Here is an 18763-nt window from a genome sequence, read left to right as displayed (position 1 = left end):
TTTTCTCACCTTTTGTGGAACATAACTGGTGTCCTCAGATAACTTCTACAGTAGTAAAGAAAAGAATAAACAATATCTTCTTTCTAAACTATACTGTGTGTCTGTGTTTAGAGAGCTCCTAAAATCGGGTCCCAGAGCAGACCCCCCAAATGGTGTCACCCCTGCGATGGGGGGATCTGGAGGGGTTTGCAAGGGGGGCAGAGCCGGGACCCTCTCAGCCCTAGGGACAGCTCGGCCACTGCAAAAAAACTCGGAATTTGTTTCAAACCACCTGAGAAAATGTCAGTTTTTCAACCCCTGGACAATTAAGTGAAGGAAAGCCCTGCAGAGCCCGGGGCTATTTCACACCTCCTGAGACCCCAAGGTGGCAACGTGTCATCGGCACCTTCCAGACCACAGAGGGACAGGTTCTAAATCCAGGCTGGAATATGTTTTACAGCTTATGGGAACTGACAGGAACCCAGCAAAGTTACAGCAGGAACACAATCAAGTTACAGCAGGAACCCAATGAAGTTATGGTGTGAGACAGAGAGCAGCGCTCGGTTCCTCCTTGTTGGAGGTTTTAGGCACAAACAACACAACAGGACTTGGCAGCTGCCTGACGGTTTCTATCCAAAGAGTACAGAGCTCTGACAACATTAAATCTGAGAAAATAACTGTTTTATGGATGGGAAATTCAAAGCAAAAGTGACAAGTGGCATCGAAGGTCTCAGAGCATCGGGGACAGCACAGGGAGAACTGAAGAGTACAGAGCCCTGACAACATTAAATCTGAGAAAATAACTGTTTTATAGATGGGGAATTCAAAGCAAAAGTGACAAGTGGCATCAACAGGTCTCAGAGCACCAGGGACAACACTGGAGAGAGATTTTCCCAGCACACGTTGGGGCAAGAGTTTGATAATACACCACCCAGGGGTTTGTTTGTCCCTGCTATGGTTGGACCCCACTTTTGGACAATCCATCCCCCCAGCCCCGCAGGTCAGGCAGGTGCAGAGAGGGGGATGCCAAGGCTCGGGGTGGCAGGAGGGCACAGAACACTGTGTTGTCCCCTGTCCCTGCCCCAGCCCCTCGCCGGGCAGGCAGGCGGGTACCAGGCTGGAGGAAGAGGAGGAGGAGGAGGAGTTAGTGCTTGCATGGGCAGCCTGCCCAGGCAGCATTCCCAGCTCGGGCAGAGCAGGTGGAGGGACGGAGGGGACGGACATGGAGTGGCTGAGCCAGCGCTGCCCGTTGCCATCCTCTGCCCAGGGCTGGCCCCGGCCAGGCCGGGGCACTTTGCTGCTGGTAAGTGGGATGGGGGGGCTCTGGCACCGGGATGGGGATGGGGGGGACACGGGTGACCCTTTGGGGACATCAACCCGCACCAAACAACCGTGGAAATACCTGCCTGTACCTTTGTAAGGGAACCTCTGCACGGATCCATCTCGCAGGAGGAATGTCCTCCCCGTCTCTGCGGAGAGCAAAGCAAATTTCCAAGGAGGTTTGTTTTTTTTTTTTTTTCCTGCTTGCTCTCAGGAAGCTCAGGGCAAACTCAGCGTTGCCACGAGTTGTGTTTGGGTGGTGTTGTTTCTTGGGGTTTTTTTTAAACACAGTCTCATCAAAACTAGGCAGAAAGTCCTAACGTGGTGATTCTAAAGCTGTTTTTAGTTCAGCAAAGCCAAAACAAATATTGCAGAAATCTCCGAGTCTCTCTGTCATTTTGCTGTTCAGTTCTTTTCAGTGAAGTGCTTAAAATCTGACAGGGGTGTTTTCAGTTTTGTTCAATATTTTGGCAATCACGAGTTTATTTGGTTTATCAGGCAGAAATCCTGAAGTTTCACTCCTATTTTCCACCATCCCTTAGCAAATACAATTATTCTAGGGGAAAAAAAAAAAGGGGTGGAGGTCTTTTATCTTTCTTTTCAGAGATAAAAAGGAGGGAAACATCCCCCCCCCCCAAAAAGAGTGCTCATATTTGTACTAATATTCAATCATAAATGGTCCTGGGGATTTATGCACATACATCTTCCAAGAAGATTAATGATCTCCAGGCCAAACAGGTTGGATTTTTTTTCTGAGCCAGGAGCATGATTACATTTTAATCTGGAAAAATAGGTACACCAGCGTATCCCTGTTTGGCTTGCAATTCTCTGAGTAGCTCCTGGGATTTGTTGTATGTTTTTTAAATGGCTTAATGGGAAAAAAGAGCACAGAAGGAGCTCTAAAAATTATTACAAGGAACCTTGTGATAACAAAGAATATTTCCTCAAACGGACTGGAAAAGAGGAGACAAGCAATAGAACACATCAGTCATTTTCCAAATGGAAAAGAGCTCTTGACTTTGTGGTGACAAGAGAGATTTTTAATTCAATTTTTTTTTTTTTAAAAGTATTTGACATTGACACTGTAACGGGAGGATTTTCAGAGGACAAAGGAGAGTGGAAATGAGAGGGGAAAAGGAATATATTCTTAGTCTTATAAGCATGTTTTAATCACTGTAGCTGAACCAGGGCCAGATGCTGTTTGTGTCAAAAACAAGACAAAAGACAAAGGGAAGAGCAGCTGTGAGACCCTGCGAGTGCTGCAGCCCTGGATGGCCCCATCCCTGCCTGTTCCTCAGCACTCCAGATTCCTCTCCCTCTCCAGCAGCATCCCTGCTGAGATAATGATATATTTTTATGAGTCTGTTTATGGCATGTGAGCACAAGCAGCAGCCACGGGGCTTGCCAGGAATCACAGCTAATGCACAGCAAAACCCACTTGTTGCTGTGCCCTGCCAGGCCACGGGGAGAGCAGTGCTGTTTGTGCAGCCCTGCAGACCTGGGATGTGCCATTAGGATTTCTGGGCCCAAAAGGATCCAATTTTACTGTTAGTATCAGGTAATTTGGATGAAATGAACTTAAAAGCTGTCTTGAAGTCTTGCCCTCCCTTGCAGGCTGTAGCATGGCCTGGGTGGGCTGCAGAGCAGCCATGGCAGAGGAGAACAATCATCCTGGGCTGACAGGGCAGGATTAGAGCTCTCCAGGTGCACAAGCTGGGGCTCTGGTCTGCCCTCAAGCTCCAGCCCAAATCTGTTTTCCATGGACACACTATGTGACACACTGCTCTTCTCCTTCCCACATCCCCAGGGAGGCAGAGGGCCCTGGCCCCCCATTTCCCAGAGGGATGGATGTGCCTCACTCTTGCCACATGGCTGAAGGGTGGCTGCAGGACGTGTCCTCAGCAGGAAAGATGTGCTTGGTGTGGGAGCCGTTCCCTTCTTGTTCCTTTTTTTTTTTTTTTGCATAGAAATGTGTATTTATTCTTCTGTGGAAAACCAGCCCTGGCTGCTGAGCTGGGGGGGGGCTGTAACCCCTGTTAGTCCAGGGGTGACCTCCCACAGCCGAGGTCTGGGCACCTCTGGGCTGATACAGCCTCCAAACTGCCCCTCTCCTGCCCCAAGCTCTTGGCACAGCATGGGATTGTCCCCTTTGGAGTGGAATTAATCCCTTTATGAGGATGTTCTCCCCTAAATCCCAGCTGGTCACTGCAGTGTGGAAAGGAGCCTGGAAACGTCCCTCCGGCCACAGACAATGTAAATGCTGAGTTTTCCAAAGTGTAGTGTTTCCCCTCCCACCCTCACCGGGGTTCTTCCCACCCCCTCTGGTGTCTCCTGGAGGTGCTGACGCTGGCAGTGCTGATGTACCCACTGCTGAGGGGGCTGGCCCTGCAGCTCCACTCCGCCCTCACCGGCAGCTACATCCCAGGGACCAGCTCCATGGCCTTCATCAACTGCCTCAACGAGCAGATTGCCAAGGATATTGCAAGGTATGGAGATGTCTCCCCTGCTCGTCTGCTCCTTGTGGAATAAAGCTTTCCCTTGTCCCTCGAGAGGATCTGCACCCCTGCGTATTTTGCATTTTGAGGGTGGGGAGGACCTGGCACAGGTTGCCCAGAGAAGCTGTGGTTGCCTCATCCTTGGCAGTGTCCAAGGCCAGGTTGGACAGGGCTTGGAGCAACCTGGGCTAGTGGAAGGTGTCCCTGCCCATGGCAGGGGGGTAGAATGAGGTGACCTTGGAAGGGTCACCCTTCCAATCCAAACCATTCCATGATTCCCTGATACCAGAGCATCGCTCCTTTTCACTGACACTCCCTCTGTGCCACAAACACCCTTACCAAGAGCTGTTCTGTCTCAAAGAGAGCTGACAGTTGCCTCTGAAGTCAATGCCACGGTAACATCAAGTAATTCTCAATTTATTCCACTGCCTCTCATTTTCAAGGCCCATTTTAAAGCCACGGCCCTGAGTCTCTGTGTCCTCAGATGGACTAAGCCCCAGCCCCTTGTTCTCTGACGTGCCACAGTTTGTCTTCTTCTCTAGAGCAGCAGACAACAAAATGCCAGGAGGGGGATTTGTAGAGAGGGACAAAGCACATGCCATGCAAATACAAAAAAAGATGAAAGGAGGTCTACAACAAACACTGGTGAGGTCCCACCCCGGATCTGCAGAAACTTCAGGGAACGAGGGCTTTACCTCCATTTTTTTTCACTCTGTTTGAATATATGAGGTACTTTGCATGATATTTTGCATGCTGAGTTTTTTGCACACATCTGTCAGTGCTTGACTCAATAGATGGTTTGTTCAAAGTCCTGAACCTGTGTTGACTGGGGAAGTGTTTATGATGGACCGTGAAGTTTCCTGCAACACCTCCTGTGCTGTTTTCCCTGCTCCCCTGCTGCTTGCCAAAAACCCTCCTGCTCCAGTAAAGTGCTCCCAAACAGTCGTTCAGGAACTGACAGGCTCCTGAAAGAGATTTTGTGTCACCTTAAATACTGCAACTGTATTAAGAAATTCAAATAGAATTATGTCTGCTCCGTGTCATCTAAAAAAGGGAGTAACTGTACATGGCTGGTGAAAAGAGCCTCAGTGCCTGAAAATGCCTCATCTTAACAGCTTTGCAAACATTTTCCACTCTTTGTTCCTCATCTTGCAGGGAAGGGAGAGGAAATAAATCACTCCCCATTGCTGAGATATTTGTACTTTGGTTGTGGTTTTACTGGTGGAGTGATTGTTCCTTTGTTCTGGAATTTGGATGGATGAGCCATAGTTGTAGGGGATGACACAGGGCTTTATGCTCATTTTCCCACACACCTTTTTCCTGTGCTGTTTGTTCTTCCCTTGCATTGCTCAGTGCAGCACTCGCTGATGCCTCGGTCTGCAAGGGAATTTTCCACTGGTTTTAGGGAAAAAGGTTCAAGCTTTGTGAAAGCAGAATAGCTACAGGTAGAATTCAGCACCTGAAGACCTTCTCACCTCTCCCCTGTGCCCACTGGGGGCAGTTGACCCCCTGGGTTGTGTGTTGTGGCCACTGCCCCTCACACAGCCTACCCCACTCCTAATCAGCCTGTCAGCCCCCACTGCTGCCTTAGGTCTGCGTGTATCATTTGCTTTGCTTTCCTGCTTATTAATATTTAATCTGACTCAATTCCAATTCTATTGGGAGGCAAGGACAAAGAAACACACATTAAGTGCCCAACCCAAAACTATCATGTATTATGCAGTCGTTTTCCACAGATCACATTCAGCTTCTTATAATGTTCCCCTTTCCCATGGTGGCCACTTTTTCCTGCTCAGCTCTCTAGAACCAAGTTCAGGATCTCAGTTTGCAGGGGCAGAGCACCCAAACTGAAAGGCTCCTGTGCTAAAGCGACTTGGAAGTTGCAGGCAGCAAAAACGAAATGATTTGTGCCATGTGTGACACGACAGTCACAGCAGGGGTGTCTCTGCTCGTGCTGCTGCAGTTTGTTGGTCTGAAGATTAACTCAAGATGCTCCACCAGCACTAAATGCCTGGAACTGCCCACACATGGTGAGAGCAAACAACCCTGAGCCTCCTCAGACGCTCTCCTCTCTGGCCATGGTCCCCTGAGCCACCAGTCCATGTCCATAACCTTTGTCTGTAAACATTAAACACCATCCCAGGAGTTATCCATGTCCAGGCACTGGTTCTCCAGTGAACTTCTGGAGAGGCAAGATGTTGTAGGATCATTGGGAAGGGCTGCTTTCCTCCCAGAAAAGAGCTCCTTAGAGTTTGTTTGTAGTCTCCTCCAGGTTGTACCATGCCTTGAATGTAAGGATAAAAAAACTTCAACTTGCTCTGAGCCAAAAACATCCTGGAGAGAGTTTTGAATTAGAGCAGTAATGACTTGGAATGGGTTTAGTTCTTTACCTCACCAAGAGTTAATTTTTGTAGGTTGTTGAATCAAGCCCTCCAATATCTGATAACTAATGTCTCCTCTGCAGTTTAGGGTCCTCCAGAAGTTAAATGTTGCATTGCCAAAGCCCTTGGTACGAAGTAGTTCCTGGGGAGGTCAGTGTTAAAGAAAACCAAAGGTGAGGTCACTGAGTGCCCCAAATGAGCTCCCTGCAAGGGCTGGGGCTGCATCTCCCTGAGAAGGGCCAGGCATTGCTGTGGTCACAAAACACATCATTTGCCCCTTTCTTCTAAAAATCCACCCTGAGATGGCTTCAGTACTCTGTAATCACTGAAATATCACTTCTGCTGGCAGAGCCAGGCAGCTCTGCAACAACAAACCAGCCCACAAGTAACGGAGGCTGCCGGAGGGAAGGAATTTGTTTGGGCTTCAGATTTCTAGGACATTTTGGGTAGAAAAACCTTGATGTTGTTAATTTAACAAGATCCACATTGAGGCTGCTCTGTGAGGAAGAGGCACAGTTTGACAGTGTAAATACATGAGCTGGAGACAAACCCCTTCCCGTCCATCCCAGCCCTGGTTCTTGTGGCCCCACAGCTCAGTCCCTGTCCTGGTGTCCCCACAGCCATGGGGGGCACAGGGATGACACTGGGCAGGGTCCTGGCACCACCCAGGCCAGGAAAGAGACCCAACTTTCCTTCTTGGCACAGAGGGACAGCAGGGATGGTCCCAGAGCACTGTCAGGAGGGCCTGAGCTGAAGCAGCTCCAGCTGAAGGTCACCTTTGCCTCAGCTTTCTCAGGGTAATAAGTAACCCGAAATTCCATGTCTCCTTATGTCACAACTGCTGGTGGCAGTCCAGGGCAGCATGAGGGAATATCTGGGGTTGGGCACTCAGCTGGGTTGGCACTGACTCCCCTCCTGTCTCCCCCAGGGCCATCATGGACAAGAAGCTGGCTGCCCAGGTGAACATCCTGCCCAAGAGCTCAGCCTTGTAAGTTGGGCTCAACATTCCCCTGTGGAGGAGGCAAACCCAAGCTCTCCTGGGAGGAAGGGAGGAGGTGGACACCCCATGGCCCTGGGCAGAGGAGGCAGTTTCCAGAAGGCTGCTGGGTCTTTGTTGGTGCAGATGGGGGAGAGGAGCCTCACCGTGCTCCAGGCTTATTAAGGAGTGCAGATGCTCCAACTGCCCGTGGGGACCATTTGTTTATTGGTTCCTTGGCTACAGGGAGATCCAGCAATCTAGGATTTATGGTCCTGAGGACACAGTGCCTGTTATTAGAGGCTCTAAAAAGAAGCCCAGAGAGGGACCAGAAAAGGCCTTTACAATCTTAAGCAGCACTTTCAGGAAGGAAGACAGACCAGTATCTTTGACCTTGAAACACAACCTGCTCTGCAGGTGCCCTCAGCTGTCCACACAAAGGGATTGCACTTGTAAGAGGGGTTAAAGAGCAAAGCCCCAAACCAGCTTTTTCCTCATAGGAACACCCTGGCCCTGCCAGAAGAGGGGAGCAGATCCCACCTCAGCCTCCCTGCCCCAGGGGTCCTCACAGTGCACCCCTCAGGCTCTCCCATAGCCAGGCACAGGCTGCTGAATTAGGGCAAACCCAATGATAACCCTCTTCCCCTCGTCCTTCACTCCCCATGAGCCCCAACAGCCTGAGCTGAGTTGCTCCTGCACAGCCCTGGCTGCTTCAGCTGGTTTCTGCTCCGGGCCCTGCTCGGGAGACACCGCGACGCCTCCGAGTCCTCCCGGCGCAGGAGCCCAGCACGCAGATGAAATCACCACGGCCTTCTGGCAGTGCTTGCAAAGGTCACATCTGACTCATGAGAAGTGCATCTCCTCTCCTGCAGGGAAGGAGGGGAGGAAAGCAGGATGCTGCCGTGCTCAGCCTCCCAAGCACAATCCCTGCAGGCGCCGTCCCGCGGCCGCTGCTCAGGGCAGGGCCACCCCCACAGACCCCCATAGACACCCCAATCCCAGCAAATTTGCCCTGGCATCCCCCCTGGGCAGCTCTCTGGAGGCTGGCATAGCCAAGGAGTCTCTGGTCCATAAATCTGGGGTGCTCAGTCACGTGCTCAGCACTTTTGGGGCCAGCGATGCTTCTTGAGCCACTTTGTAAAGAAACGGCCACGTGCAAGAAAGCACCAAGCAGGGAAAATAACCCTGGAGGGCCTGGCAGGGCTGCAGACAGAGCTGTATCTGCTGATGCTGCTTTTCTTTTAAATCCAGGTACTTCTGGAAAGGGGAACTGGAGGAATCCACTGAAATATTGCTGGTAAGGGATCGTTCCCTACCTCACAAAACGCCCATCACAAATGGCCCCAGCAAGAAAGGGCTGCAGGGAGGTTGGGGGAGGGTGGCACCAACCTGTCCGTGGTTTGGAATGTACCCAGGGATCCCAAACACCTGTCTGCGGGCATGGCAGCGCTGGATGGGAGCAGTGGAACTGCAGGTGCAGGATCTCTCTGTCCCTTTCCAATCTCCCTTGGGTTCTGTTTTGGTGTTTTTACTCTCCACAGATAGTGAAAACCAGGACGTCCAAAATAGGGGAATTGTCCAACTATGTCAGGTGAGGCTCTGGCTCTGTGGGAGCACTGGGGATCCAATCCAAGGTAGGTTGTCCTCTCCTGCTCGGGTTTGGGAGTTCTTGAGCCCCTTCCCACCCAGGGTGTGGTGAAGTGCTCCCACTGTACCTGTGAGCCAGAAAAACCCAGAGGTGGTATCAGCAAAAAAGAAAAGGTTGGCAGAAATACCAACTACTGGGCTTCAACCAGCCCCTCCATGCTGGATACGAGGAGGGATCCCCCTTCTCCTCACACAGGTTATCCCTGGCAGCCTCCTGGCAGGATTTCCTGCGCTCCCCAAGCCCCGAGGGGCGAGCACAGCCAGCTTTGGGCCAGACCCCCGGCAGTGGGCTGCTGCCTGTGGTAAACCCCAAACTCAAAGAGAAATTCCCACATGGCAAAAAGAAGCTGTGGGTGCTTTGAAGTCCGTGGGGAGTGCAGGGCAGGGCTGGGATGAGCGGCTGGGAGCCGAGAGCTCGGCTTCCTGCGCCGGGAGCAGGGCGGGACTGTGCTGACACTGCTCCTCTGCGGCTGTTTCCACTTTAGATCCATCCATCCCTTTGAAATCCCTGAGATCATCAGCCTGCCTATTGACCAGGGAAACCCTCTCTACCTCAAATGGATCGAGGAAAACGTCCCAAGGGACTGACTGGAAAGGTCACCTCAGTTTGGGGAGACCGGGCGGACCCTGCTGAGCCACGCGGGTCTCCCTGGGCAGGCAGGACCTACCTGTGAGGAGGCAGCTTCTGCCTTCTCAGGTTTGCTGTAGCACAGGAGTTTGGGATTGGGAATTTCGTTTGCACTGGAAACATCCCCTCCTTGGCCTGACCAGGGAGGACTGAGCAGCCCAGAGCTGGTGCAGGCTGAAGAGGGAAAGGCTGCTCCCTGCACCATTGCGGATGAGGAAACAGAGATGCTCATGTCAGGACGCATTTGGGGGCTCTTTCATGCTGCCAGCAGCAAATTCCTTATGGAAGCCATGGCCTGGCAGCCCCTCCAGTTCCATGAACCCTGCCTGGCCCCCCTGCTCGTTCCCAGCATCCTGCCCCGCTCTGCCTCCCGCTTCCCCAGCCCCAGGCAGCAGGATGTGGCCGGGCACCCCGCGACGTGCCGGCTCCCGCCCTCTCCTGCTGTCAGGAAACGTGCTGCTGGAGTCTCACAGAACCCAAGGAAGCAGCAAACTCCAGCAGATGCTGCAAGGAACTACCAGGAGCCACAAGCAGCACATGTGTGACCCTGCCCTGCCATGGAGCTGGGGAGAGCTGGGATGAGCTGGGGAGAGCTGGGGAGAGCTGGGCAACTTCCATGGCCAGTCCAGGGAACCCAAGTGCCAACAGGACCAGGACATTGCCCCAGCCCTGCATCCCTTACCCCAGCCCTGCATTCCTTACCCAGCCTGAACGGTGGCTTTTTGCCCAGGCCAAGCTTAACCTTGTAAAAAGATGCTCATTAATAGTTTAATGGGATATAACTTATAGAATATTGAGGATTTATGTGACTGGGAAGGGAATAAACAGCAGCGTTTCTTACCTGGGCAGGCTCAGGTGTGGTCACAGTTTGCTGTGTGGTGTCCTCAGTGAACTGGGCAGGAGGAAAGGCCCGTCCTGGGCTTGCAGTGACTCCCTCCAGACCAGTGCTGACAGATGCTCCCACCTGGCTCATTCCAGGTCCCTGGAGAAACAATCCAGGGCATTCTGCAGGCACTGGGAGCTGTGCCTGTGGGCTTGTGTGGCCCCATCAGCCATGAGAGGAAGCAGGAGGAAGGCTCACAGGGGCAGGAAAGAGAAGCCAAGAGGAAAAATGGTCTGAGCTCTGAGAGGAGGAACCTTGGCAGTGCCAAATATGAAGGAACAGGGCACCAGCAAGGCCCCTTGTCTGGCAAAAAGAAACAGAGCACACGAAGGCAGCACCACCCCCCCCAGACCTGCACGGCCCCCAAATCTAAGCTTTGTTTAGCCCTGTCAGGGCTAAGTGTGCAGTGGGCCAGTTTTAGGCTAAGATTAAGTGGATGGGGCCATTTGGGACCTCACCAATGAAGGCAACCCCTCTCTACAAAACTCATCCCTGCAAGGGGTGTCCCTGTCCCCCGCTGTTCCCTCACTGCCCACCCTCATCCCTTCCCACCCTTCTGTCCCTGTGCTTCCCAGCAGCACCTCCCAGGGGAGGACACACCTCACCTGGCACAGAACACGACCCAGCAGCACCGTGGTGGGCACCGGGCATCCCCCCAAGAGCCCAAACCCAATAATCCTCACACTACAAAATAAAAGTGATGTAAAAAAAAAAAAAAAAAGGACTTTTTAATTGTACATCAGAACATCAGACATATTAATTACAACCTGGGTATAACGAGAGTTGGTTATTACAAGCAGCAACCTGAACTCAGAAATCAGAAGGTGCACAGAGTCGTTATAATCTCTATTACAGCGAATGCAAAATATACTCTGCAACAAAAATACTTTTAAAGGCTCCACATTCAATTTTCTGCAAGAAGCCAGGAGGGAATGAGAGGGAACAGAGAGGAACCAGAGCCACATCTTGTGGGTGCTGCCATGACTGTGATGGCCATTGGCACATCCCACAGGAATGACCCTGCTCGGCCCTGGCACAGCCCTTGGCAGGGGCTCCACAGGCACAGGGCTCCAGAGGCACTCGAGGAAGGGAAATCTTTTAAGTGATCCTTTGGTGACAAAGCCAAGGCAGGACTGGGAGTGATCCAGCTGCTGGACCCCTCCCTGCCAGGGATGGGGGTCCTGGCAACACATATCCCTAAAGGAGGGGGTCCCTCCGGAGATGCTCCCCTCTGGATGAGCCGGGATGCAGACCCTGAGGGTGCCAAGCACTGCTCCCCAAGGCACATCTGACCCCTCAGCCCAAACCATCCCATGGCTGGGAGCTGCACAGAGCCTTCTCTCCCAAACCTGTCCCTGCACAAGGGGCCAACAGCTTCTCCCCCAAGCACAGCACCAGGCACAGGGCACTGGGCAGCCCCGAGGAAGGAGTGACAGTGCTTTGACCCAGAGCCAGATACTCAGGCTCCTTCTCTAGGCACTGAACCAGCTCCTGCCTGGCCCAAACCACATCCCAGGCTGCAGAGAAGCTGCTGCACCACAGCATGGGTATCCCACTATGTTATTTCAGCAGTAGCTGCAGCAGAAGTTTACTTTTAAGGACCACATTTGGGCCTCTGGTTTGCAAAGGCCACCTGGCCTCTCATGCCAACTACACTGAGGAATTTTTTTCCGTACTTTTTCAGTAAAACAACCTTTTCAACTCACCCTCTGGTCAGCAGATCCCACAAGCACAGGTATGGACAGTGATGGGGCTGCAGGACAGGATCTGCTGATGGAGCAAGACCACCCAGCCCACCCAGCATCACCCACCCTCCATCCCATGGGACAGCCATGGTGGGACGGGGGAGAGACGAGGAGGACAACATTAAAAATATATATATATATCTTAAGAAAAAAAAAATCTAACAAATATATCTGATATTAGAATCTTTTTTTAAAAGCCAACTGCTTTGCTCCTGCCCAACCTGGCAGTATTGCTTTGTTAAAGAAGGGGACTGTTCCTTGTCTCCTGCAGACAAATCAACCCCACCTGTTCACAAACATCAACTGCTCTCCAGTGAGGCACTGGCACAACCCCCTCCACATGTCCCCACTGTCCTCTTCAGCCTTTTTGGTTTGTCTGCTGGTTTGGCACATTCAAGGTGAAGGCTCCTGCGAGAACAAAGGCCTCGGGCTCCAGTCTGTGAAGTGCTCGTGGAGGCTTTAAGGCAAAGGAGGATCTTTTGGCCAATCTCTTCCAGGATCATGATTGTCAGAACAGGGAAATGAAGCTGGTGCAGCATCACAGGCAGTCCAGGTTGTGAGATGAGAGCAGCCACCTATGCCTGCCCTGTGGGCATGAAAGCTACATGTGGGCTGTTTATTCCTCTCATTTAAAACAAACCATATTCCTTTAATGAATGGATTTAGGATGAGGCAGAAAACCCCAAGGGTCGCCCCCTGTTTCCTGTAGGCACAGTGAGGGGCTGTGAAAGCACTGGGGTGAGGGGGGGCTTTGTGCTTTGGCACCAGGACCCCCTCGAGGCTGCTCTGTAAGGCTGGGATGCAGGGATAAGTCAGGCTTCGATGTCCACCTGTGCGAGCAGGTTGTGGGGTGTCCCCCAAAGTGGCTTCCCCAGCTGTGCCAGGGGGACCCTTCTGGAGGGGCCAGAGCCACCCACTGCTCTTACCACCACCACGATGGTACCTTGGGCTCAGCCAAAGGCTCCACCACCAGGAGAGTGTGGCTGGGCCACACTCACAGCCAGGAAAAAAACTGGCCAAGAAACTAAAAATTGTTACAATTAAAAAAAAATAAAAAAAAATAAAAGAGCGTCAAGGCTTCAGGTTCCATTCCTGGGCAGCACCACTGGCGGTGCCGGCGGCGTGGGCACGGCTTCCACCCGCAGAGGCTCCCGGCGGGGGGGACCAGCACCCTCCTCTGCCTCCAGGCCAGGGCTTCCCCATGACCCTGATCTCCTCTGGCTTGGCTCCAGGAGAGGTCTCAGGGCCGGCAGGGCTCAGTAGGGGGTCGTGCCTTCCCACTCCACCAGGTACTGCACCTTCCCCTCCAGCGTCACCCGCCGCGCCAGCACCTGGTACTTCTCCCCGCAGACAGAGCGCAGGCCGCCGAAGTAGCTGCTGAATGGAGGACTTGAGAAGAGGAGGAGACGAGTTGATAGATAGAGCTCTCAGAGGAAAGGTGTGGCTGTCGATGCCGTCGTCGGGGCGCTCGGGGCCGCCCGGGGCCTCGCTGCCCTCGGGGGTGCCCAGGGCCGGGCGCCCGCCCCCGTCCCCTCCCCTGCGCTTCGCCCCCGAGCCGTACGCCGGAGCTGCCAGTTTGCGCTTGCGGCTGCCCACGGTCCTCTGGCTGCCAGGGAGGGACAGAGCAGGGTGAGGGCGGCTCCCAAAAGGTGCCCCACACCGTGCCGGGAATTTGAGGGAGCCCAGCGAGGACTGAGGGCCCTGACCCCGCACACCCAGCAAAGCAGGGCCGCTCTGGGACCACCAGCCTGGTTTGGGACACGGGGAGCAAAGGCTGCCTGACATGGGACATCCCTGTGCCAAGACACGAGGGTGCTGTGGGGGAGAGGGTAGCCCCTCACCCTCCTGGCCATGCCACTGGGACCCCTCTGAGAGGGGGCAAAGGACACAGCCCTCACCTGGACTCATAGGAGAGGCTCGTGGTGGCCGAGCCTGAGGTGCTGGCGGCATCTGTGGAGTCCACGTCTGATAGGAATGTCTGTCCTGAGCTGGCACTGGGGATGGGATGGGATAGGATGGGATAGGATAGGAGGGGATGCAGTGTCAGCCCCAGCCTGGCACAAGCGGCACCCCTGGCCCCCCACACCCCTGGCCCAGCCCCACGGACCTTTTCAGGCTCTGGATCTCATCCAGCGTGAAGTCAAAGATGCTGGCCAGGTGGTGGTTGGTGCTCCAGGCAGAGGTGAAGTCACTCTGTGTCACAATAACAAGCTCACTCATCACTGCCTGGCAGAGGGGTGCTGCCCGTGCCCCCACCACCCCAGGAAGCGTTCCTCCGTGCCAACGCCAATACTTTCCATGGGGTAGGGGTGGGGAGGCCACGGGCAGTCCATACCCCTCCCTTGGCCCCAGCATGGGAGGCGCTGGAGATATAAGCACTTGAGGCTAGGAGGAGGCTGTATCTCCAGTGACGTGACACAAGGCTGAGCAGGAACTCACGATCCACTCATCTGTCAAATCCCAGGATGGTTGCACAGAGGAGAGGAGGAAGGACTCACACTGGGAATGGCATCCTCCAGCAGGAACTTGGCCCTCTTGCGTTTCGCCGCTCGCCGCTTGTGCTGCTGCAGCTGCCGTGGCAGGAGCCTGCAGAGAGGGGCGTGAGGGGGCAGCGGGCACGGGGCACTGCTGCAGGGGGTGCCCGGGCACACGTGGCCACTCACCCCTCCTTGTGGACACATCTGCTTTTCCCCCTCTTCTTCAGCTCGCAGGAGCCGCCCTCGCCCTCGCCGGGGCCCTTCTCCGGCAGCACCTTGGTGGGGGGGTTCGGTGGGACGCGGATCCGCAGGCGGAAGATGCATTTCTTCTTTTTGATCTCCTTCCCACACAGAAACCTGGAGGGGAGGGAACAGCCCTTAGCCGGGGGGGGGCACAGGAGCATCCTGTATCCTGCATCCCAGCCTGTCCCCTTGCCCGGGACTCACCTGCTCTTGTAGCTGTTGAGGGCGTTGAGGAGGTGGGGGCCGCGCTCTGAGACAGGGGTGCCCGTGAGCTGTGGGAGAGGGGGGTCAGGAGGGCTTGGCACTCTCTGGGGTTATACAAAATCCAAACAGATGGGGGAACCCAAACTCCGGGTTTCAGCTCCTGCCCAAGGCTGGGGAGGGAAGGATGCCAAGGCCCAGAGCTGCCTGGGTTTGGCACCTCCAGGGAGCCGACCCATCCCACTGCAGGCACAGGCTCCCAACACGCCTTGGTGTTCGTGCTCCTCCTGGCTCGGCTCCAACTGGGAAACGTGTCGGCTCTGACACCCCAACAAGGGCAATCCCAGCCCAGAGGAAGCTGATTAAGCTCATTTGGAGCAGGAACCACCCATCCCAAGTGCTGAAGGAGCTGGGGTTTGGCAGAGGTGCCCAAGCTCAGTAGCATGGGGCTGCTGGCACAGTGGCACTGCCAACACATGGGCATGTCCCTTCCCACTCTTCACCCCCTGCCCACTTCAGCCCCAGGAAAAGGCCCTCGGCTCTGCCCAGCTCAGGAGTCCCACCCTCCACCACAGACACTGCCCTCTGGGACACTGTTCTGCCACTGTGTGTTTGTACCTTCCCGAGCTGCAGCGGGTCCCAGTGGTGGTTCACGAAGGCCAAAATCTCCTCAAAGTCAAAGTACTTCTTCTTGCTCTGCACACCCAGGTTGTAGAGGGCGAGATGGACGACATCCACCCTGCAGCCAAGGGGGGCAGAGGGTCAGCAGCCCACCCTCTCCCCACAGGACAGTACCCACCGTGATTCCCTGTTCTCCCAGTGCTGCTCAAGCTCCCAGATTTTCCCAAAACCCGCTGGTGGAACCTGGGACCATTCCCACACCTCACAGGGCAAGCAACCCAGTCCAGAAGTGCATCGTGGGGGATGCCACAGCCAAGACAGCATCCCTGGAGCTTTGGGGAGGGGGGTACACTGCCTGCAGCTGGGGGGAACCCCAAATATAGAATCCCAGAATGGTTTGGGTTGGAAGGGATCTTAAGGATCATCCAGTTCCAACTCCCTGCCATGGGCAGGGACACCTTCCACTAGACCAGGGTGCTCTCAGGGCCATTCAGCCTGGTCCTGAACACCTCCAGGGTGTTCATCAGCCAGCCCACTGCCCCATGGCCACCCTGGCACATCCCAGAGGAGCCAGGGCCTGTTTCTTACCATCTCAAGGGCAGGCGTTTGATGTACTCAGGTCCCTGGTTACACACAGAGCAGAAAAACACGTAGAACCTGGAAAACAGCAGGGAGAGAGAGTGCTGGGAGTGGGAGTCACTGCCACAGCCACGCAGGGCCTGGGGATGGGTCAGGGTGGGACAGTGCTCTGGGTGCCAACAGTGACAGCACAGCCAGGAGTGGGGCTCTGCAGGACAGGGCCACTTGCCCACCACCATCCATGTCAGTGGCAGGTGGATCAGGGAGATACAGCTGGGGATGTGTCCCCCCTCTAAAGCCACAGGGGACGTACCGGTCTCCGAACATCATGGGGTCACTGAGGCACTGGGTACAGGCTTCGTGGAACCACTGCCGGCAGCGGTAGCACTGCAGCATCTTCAGGTACCACCTGGGGACAGGAGGAAGGTGACAGTGAGGGCACCATGTGGCAGCCACCACCCCAGCCCCCTCCCAGGCACAGACCCTGCAGCCAGGGAGAGGAAGTCTGTCCCTAACTTGTATTTCCTGAAGCCCCAGGGGTGGGTGCAGACAGTGCCTCTGGAGCGAGCGGAGATCCGGATGGCAGAGGCAGCACAGGCAGCAAAGCTGCTGGCCCAGGGCAGTGCCCTGCAAGCTGGGGGCTTCTCTCTTGGGTAAAACATCCCCACCCTCATCTTTTCCCCACAAAACCAATCGTGGCAGGCAGGCAGGAGCTTACTCTCCGGGGCCCCCGCAGTAGCAGTAGCACTGCTGCTGGTTGGTCCGGTGAGGGGAGTCCCACTCCAGCAGCTCGGGGTTGTAGGACAGCACCATCTTCACAGCTTGCAGTGTCCTGGCAATGGCTCCCTTCTTCAGGGCACCCCCCTTCTGCGGGATGGAGCGGGATGGGGTCAGCACAGACTCACCCTGCCCCTGTGCCCCCCCAGCCCGGGGCAGCCCCGCTCACCCGCACGGCCAGGGCGAAGATGCAGCGGCGGCAGAACCACGGCGTGCCCAGCGGGCCCTCGCTGCCGCTCGCCACCGGGATGTGGCACTGCTGGTGATACCCTGCAGGAGGGCTCGGTGTCAGTGCCACAGGGCTGGACACACCCCCCAGGGTGGGACAGGGCAGAGCCCGGGGTGATGTGCCCACACTCACCCAGCCCGCACTTCCCGCAGATGAGGATTTCGTTCCTGGGGCCCGACGTCTTCCCCAGGCAGATGCTGCACTTGGGCTCCTCCCCGGGGACACCGGCTGTGGGACAGGGAGGGCAGAGTCAGAGCTGCACGAGGCACAGCCACGTCCCTGCGGTGCTGGGAAGGGTCCCACAGCACGGCAGTGGAAAGGGAGGATGGGGCAACACTCACCATGCTGGATGTCCTTCCAGAGGACCCAGTACTTGGAGTTGTCCTCAAACGTGACGAGGCAGCTCTGCTTGGAGCCACTCACCTGCAGGAAAGAGCATGAAGAACCACCGTGTCTCAGCTCCCATTCCCAGCACTTCCCTGTTTTCCCTGGTGACTGCTCCTGTCTCTTGGAGCTGTGGGAAGTCAGGTTTGGAGCGTGACACCCCAGGGCAGGACATCAACCCAAAATGCCCCTCTGACCAAGAGCACATTGCAGCCTAAGCCAGAACCCCTCGAGCCACGAACTGACCCAGGGACTGGCACTGGCACCACTTCAGGTGCTCCCGTTACCCTCTGGGTGCCCCCGTTACCCTCTTGATCTTGCCCAGGTAGTAGAGCCCGTCGGTCCAGCGGCACAGCACGTACTGCCCCTCCGTCAGCCGGACCATGAGCTCCCGGCAGCCGCCGCCCCTCCGCGCTGAGCCGGCGCCCGGAGCCTGCTGGACGCGGCCAGAGGCCGCATAGACATCCCGGATGAGGGGGCTGAGCTTGGCGGGCTCCATCAGCAGCACCTGGAGGGGACACACAAGCTGTCACCTGCCCTCGTGATGCGACACAATGAGCCCATCAGCCGGGCACAGCATCCCTAAGAGTTTTGCCTGAGAGGACCAAGCCCCAGCTTCAGCCCCACCAGCAGGGGCTCAGGACCTCCAAAACAAGCGCCGATGAGACGGGTCCTTTCCGTGAAATCCAGGGAGCAGCCAAAATCTTTGCTACTGGTGAGCAAGAGGGAATCAGGGAATTAACCCCCGACAGCCTCGTCTCCCACAGCACTGAGCCACCCGGCCGGGCAGCACCGGGACACACGGCTCAGTTTTGGGAAGGGGCACATGAGGGACAAAAGTTTTAAATTCGCTGTGATTTTTAAATCACAAATTCCAAGCAGTTTTGCCGAGTCCCAAACCACCGGGAGTGCTGCAGGAGCAGGGATGTGCCAGCACCACCCAGGTGGCCCAGTGACACCACCACGAGGTTTGGGGTGCGGGAGGTGAAGGAGCAGAGCTGCGATCCCAACAGACACCACGCAAACGACTGGAGAGGGACTTTTCTCCCCTTCGCGCTCCCGTCACGGCCACACACGTGGCCTCGCGGCAGCACGCGTGGCCTCGCTCCGCGGACCTCCACACGACCCCCCCTCCGCGCGGACCCTGCTGTCCATGAGAACTCCCCCGTTCCTTGATGGGATCATCCCGGGATGGGCA

At 55.4% G+C, this 18763-nt stretch overlaps 3 protein-coding genes across 3 annotated transcripts in view; 1 reads left to right on the top strand and 2 right to left on the bottom strand.

The window, feature by feature from the left end:
* Nucleotides 1-23, bottom strand: part of PSMD5 (proteasome 26S subunit, non-ATPase 5) — a 5903-nt gene extending 5880 nt beyond the window's left edge. The window contains exon 1 of the mRNA XM_029960564.1: nt 10-23. Coding sequence (XP_029816424.1) covers nt 10-23 — 14 coding nt within the window. The remainder of the gene's footprint in view (nt 1-9) is intronic.
* Nucleotides 24-1151: 1128 nt separating this feature from the next.
* CUTA (cutA divalent cation tolerance homolog) lies at nt 1152-10579 on the top strand. The gene is made up of 6 exons (XM_008927223.3): nt 1152-1282; nt 3637-3785; nt 7104-7163; nt 8403-8448; nt 8693-8742; nt 9284-10579. The coding sequence occupies exons 1-6, from the start codon at nt 1202-1204 to the stop codon at nt 9384-9386; spliced, it is 489 nt and encodes a 162-aa protein (XP_008925471.2). The 5' UTR covers nt 1152-1201; the 3' UTR covers nt 9387-10579.
* Nucleotides 10580-11018: 439 nt separating this feature from the next.
* On the bottom strand, nt 11019-18064 carry PHF19 (PHD finger protein 19). The gene is given in 15 exon segments (XM_018074426.3): nt 11019-13433; nt 13435-13660; nt 13953-14048; nt 14162-14247; nt 14553-14640; nt 14718-14888; nt 14979-15046; nt 15594-15714; nt 16185-16253; nt 16489-16584; nt 16894-17042; nt 17122-17222; nt 17314-17409; nt 17523-17604; nt 17873-18064. Coding segments are annotated over 15 exon segments (1764 nt in total). The 3' UTR covers nt 11019-13310.
* Between the last annotated feature and the right edge of the window lie 699 nt (nt 18065-18763).

This window comes from Manacus vitellinus, unplaced genomic scaffold, assembly GCF_001715985.3.
Source record: "Manacus vitellinus isolate BGI_N305 unplaced genomic scaffold, ASM171598v3 scaffold_27_pilon, whole genome shotgun sequence".
Taxonomy (NCBI): Eukaryota; Metazoa; Chordata; class Aves; order Passeriformes; family Pipridae; genus Manacus; species Manacus vitellinus.
This window is presented reverse-complemented; position numbering and strand designations above follow the sequence as displayed.

Coding starts and splice junctions, on each gene's coding strand:
- CUTA (XM_008927223.3), top strand. CDS start 1,202: ATGGAGTGGCTGAGCCAGCGCTGCCCGTTGCCATCCTCTGCCCAGGGC. Junction 1,283..3,636: donor GCCGGGGCACTTTGCTGCTG/GTAAGTGGGATG, acceptor TGTCTCCTGGAG/GTGCTGACGCTGGCAGTGCT. Junction 8,449..8,692: donor AATCCACTGAAATATTGCTG/GTAAGGGATCGT, acceptor TACTCTCCACAG/ATAGTGAAAACCAGGACGTC.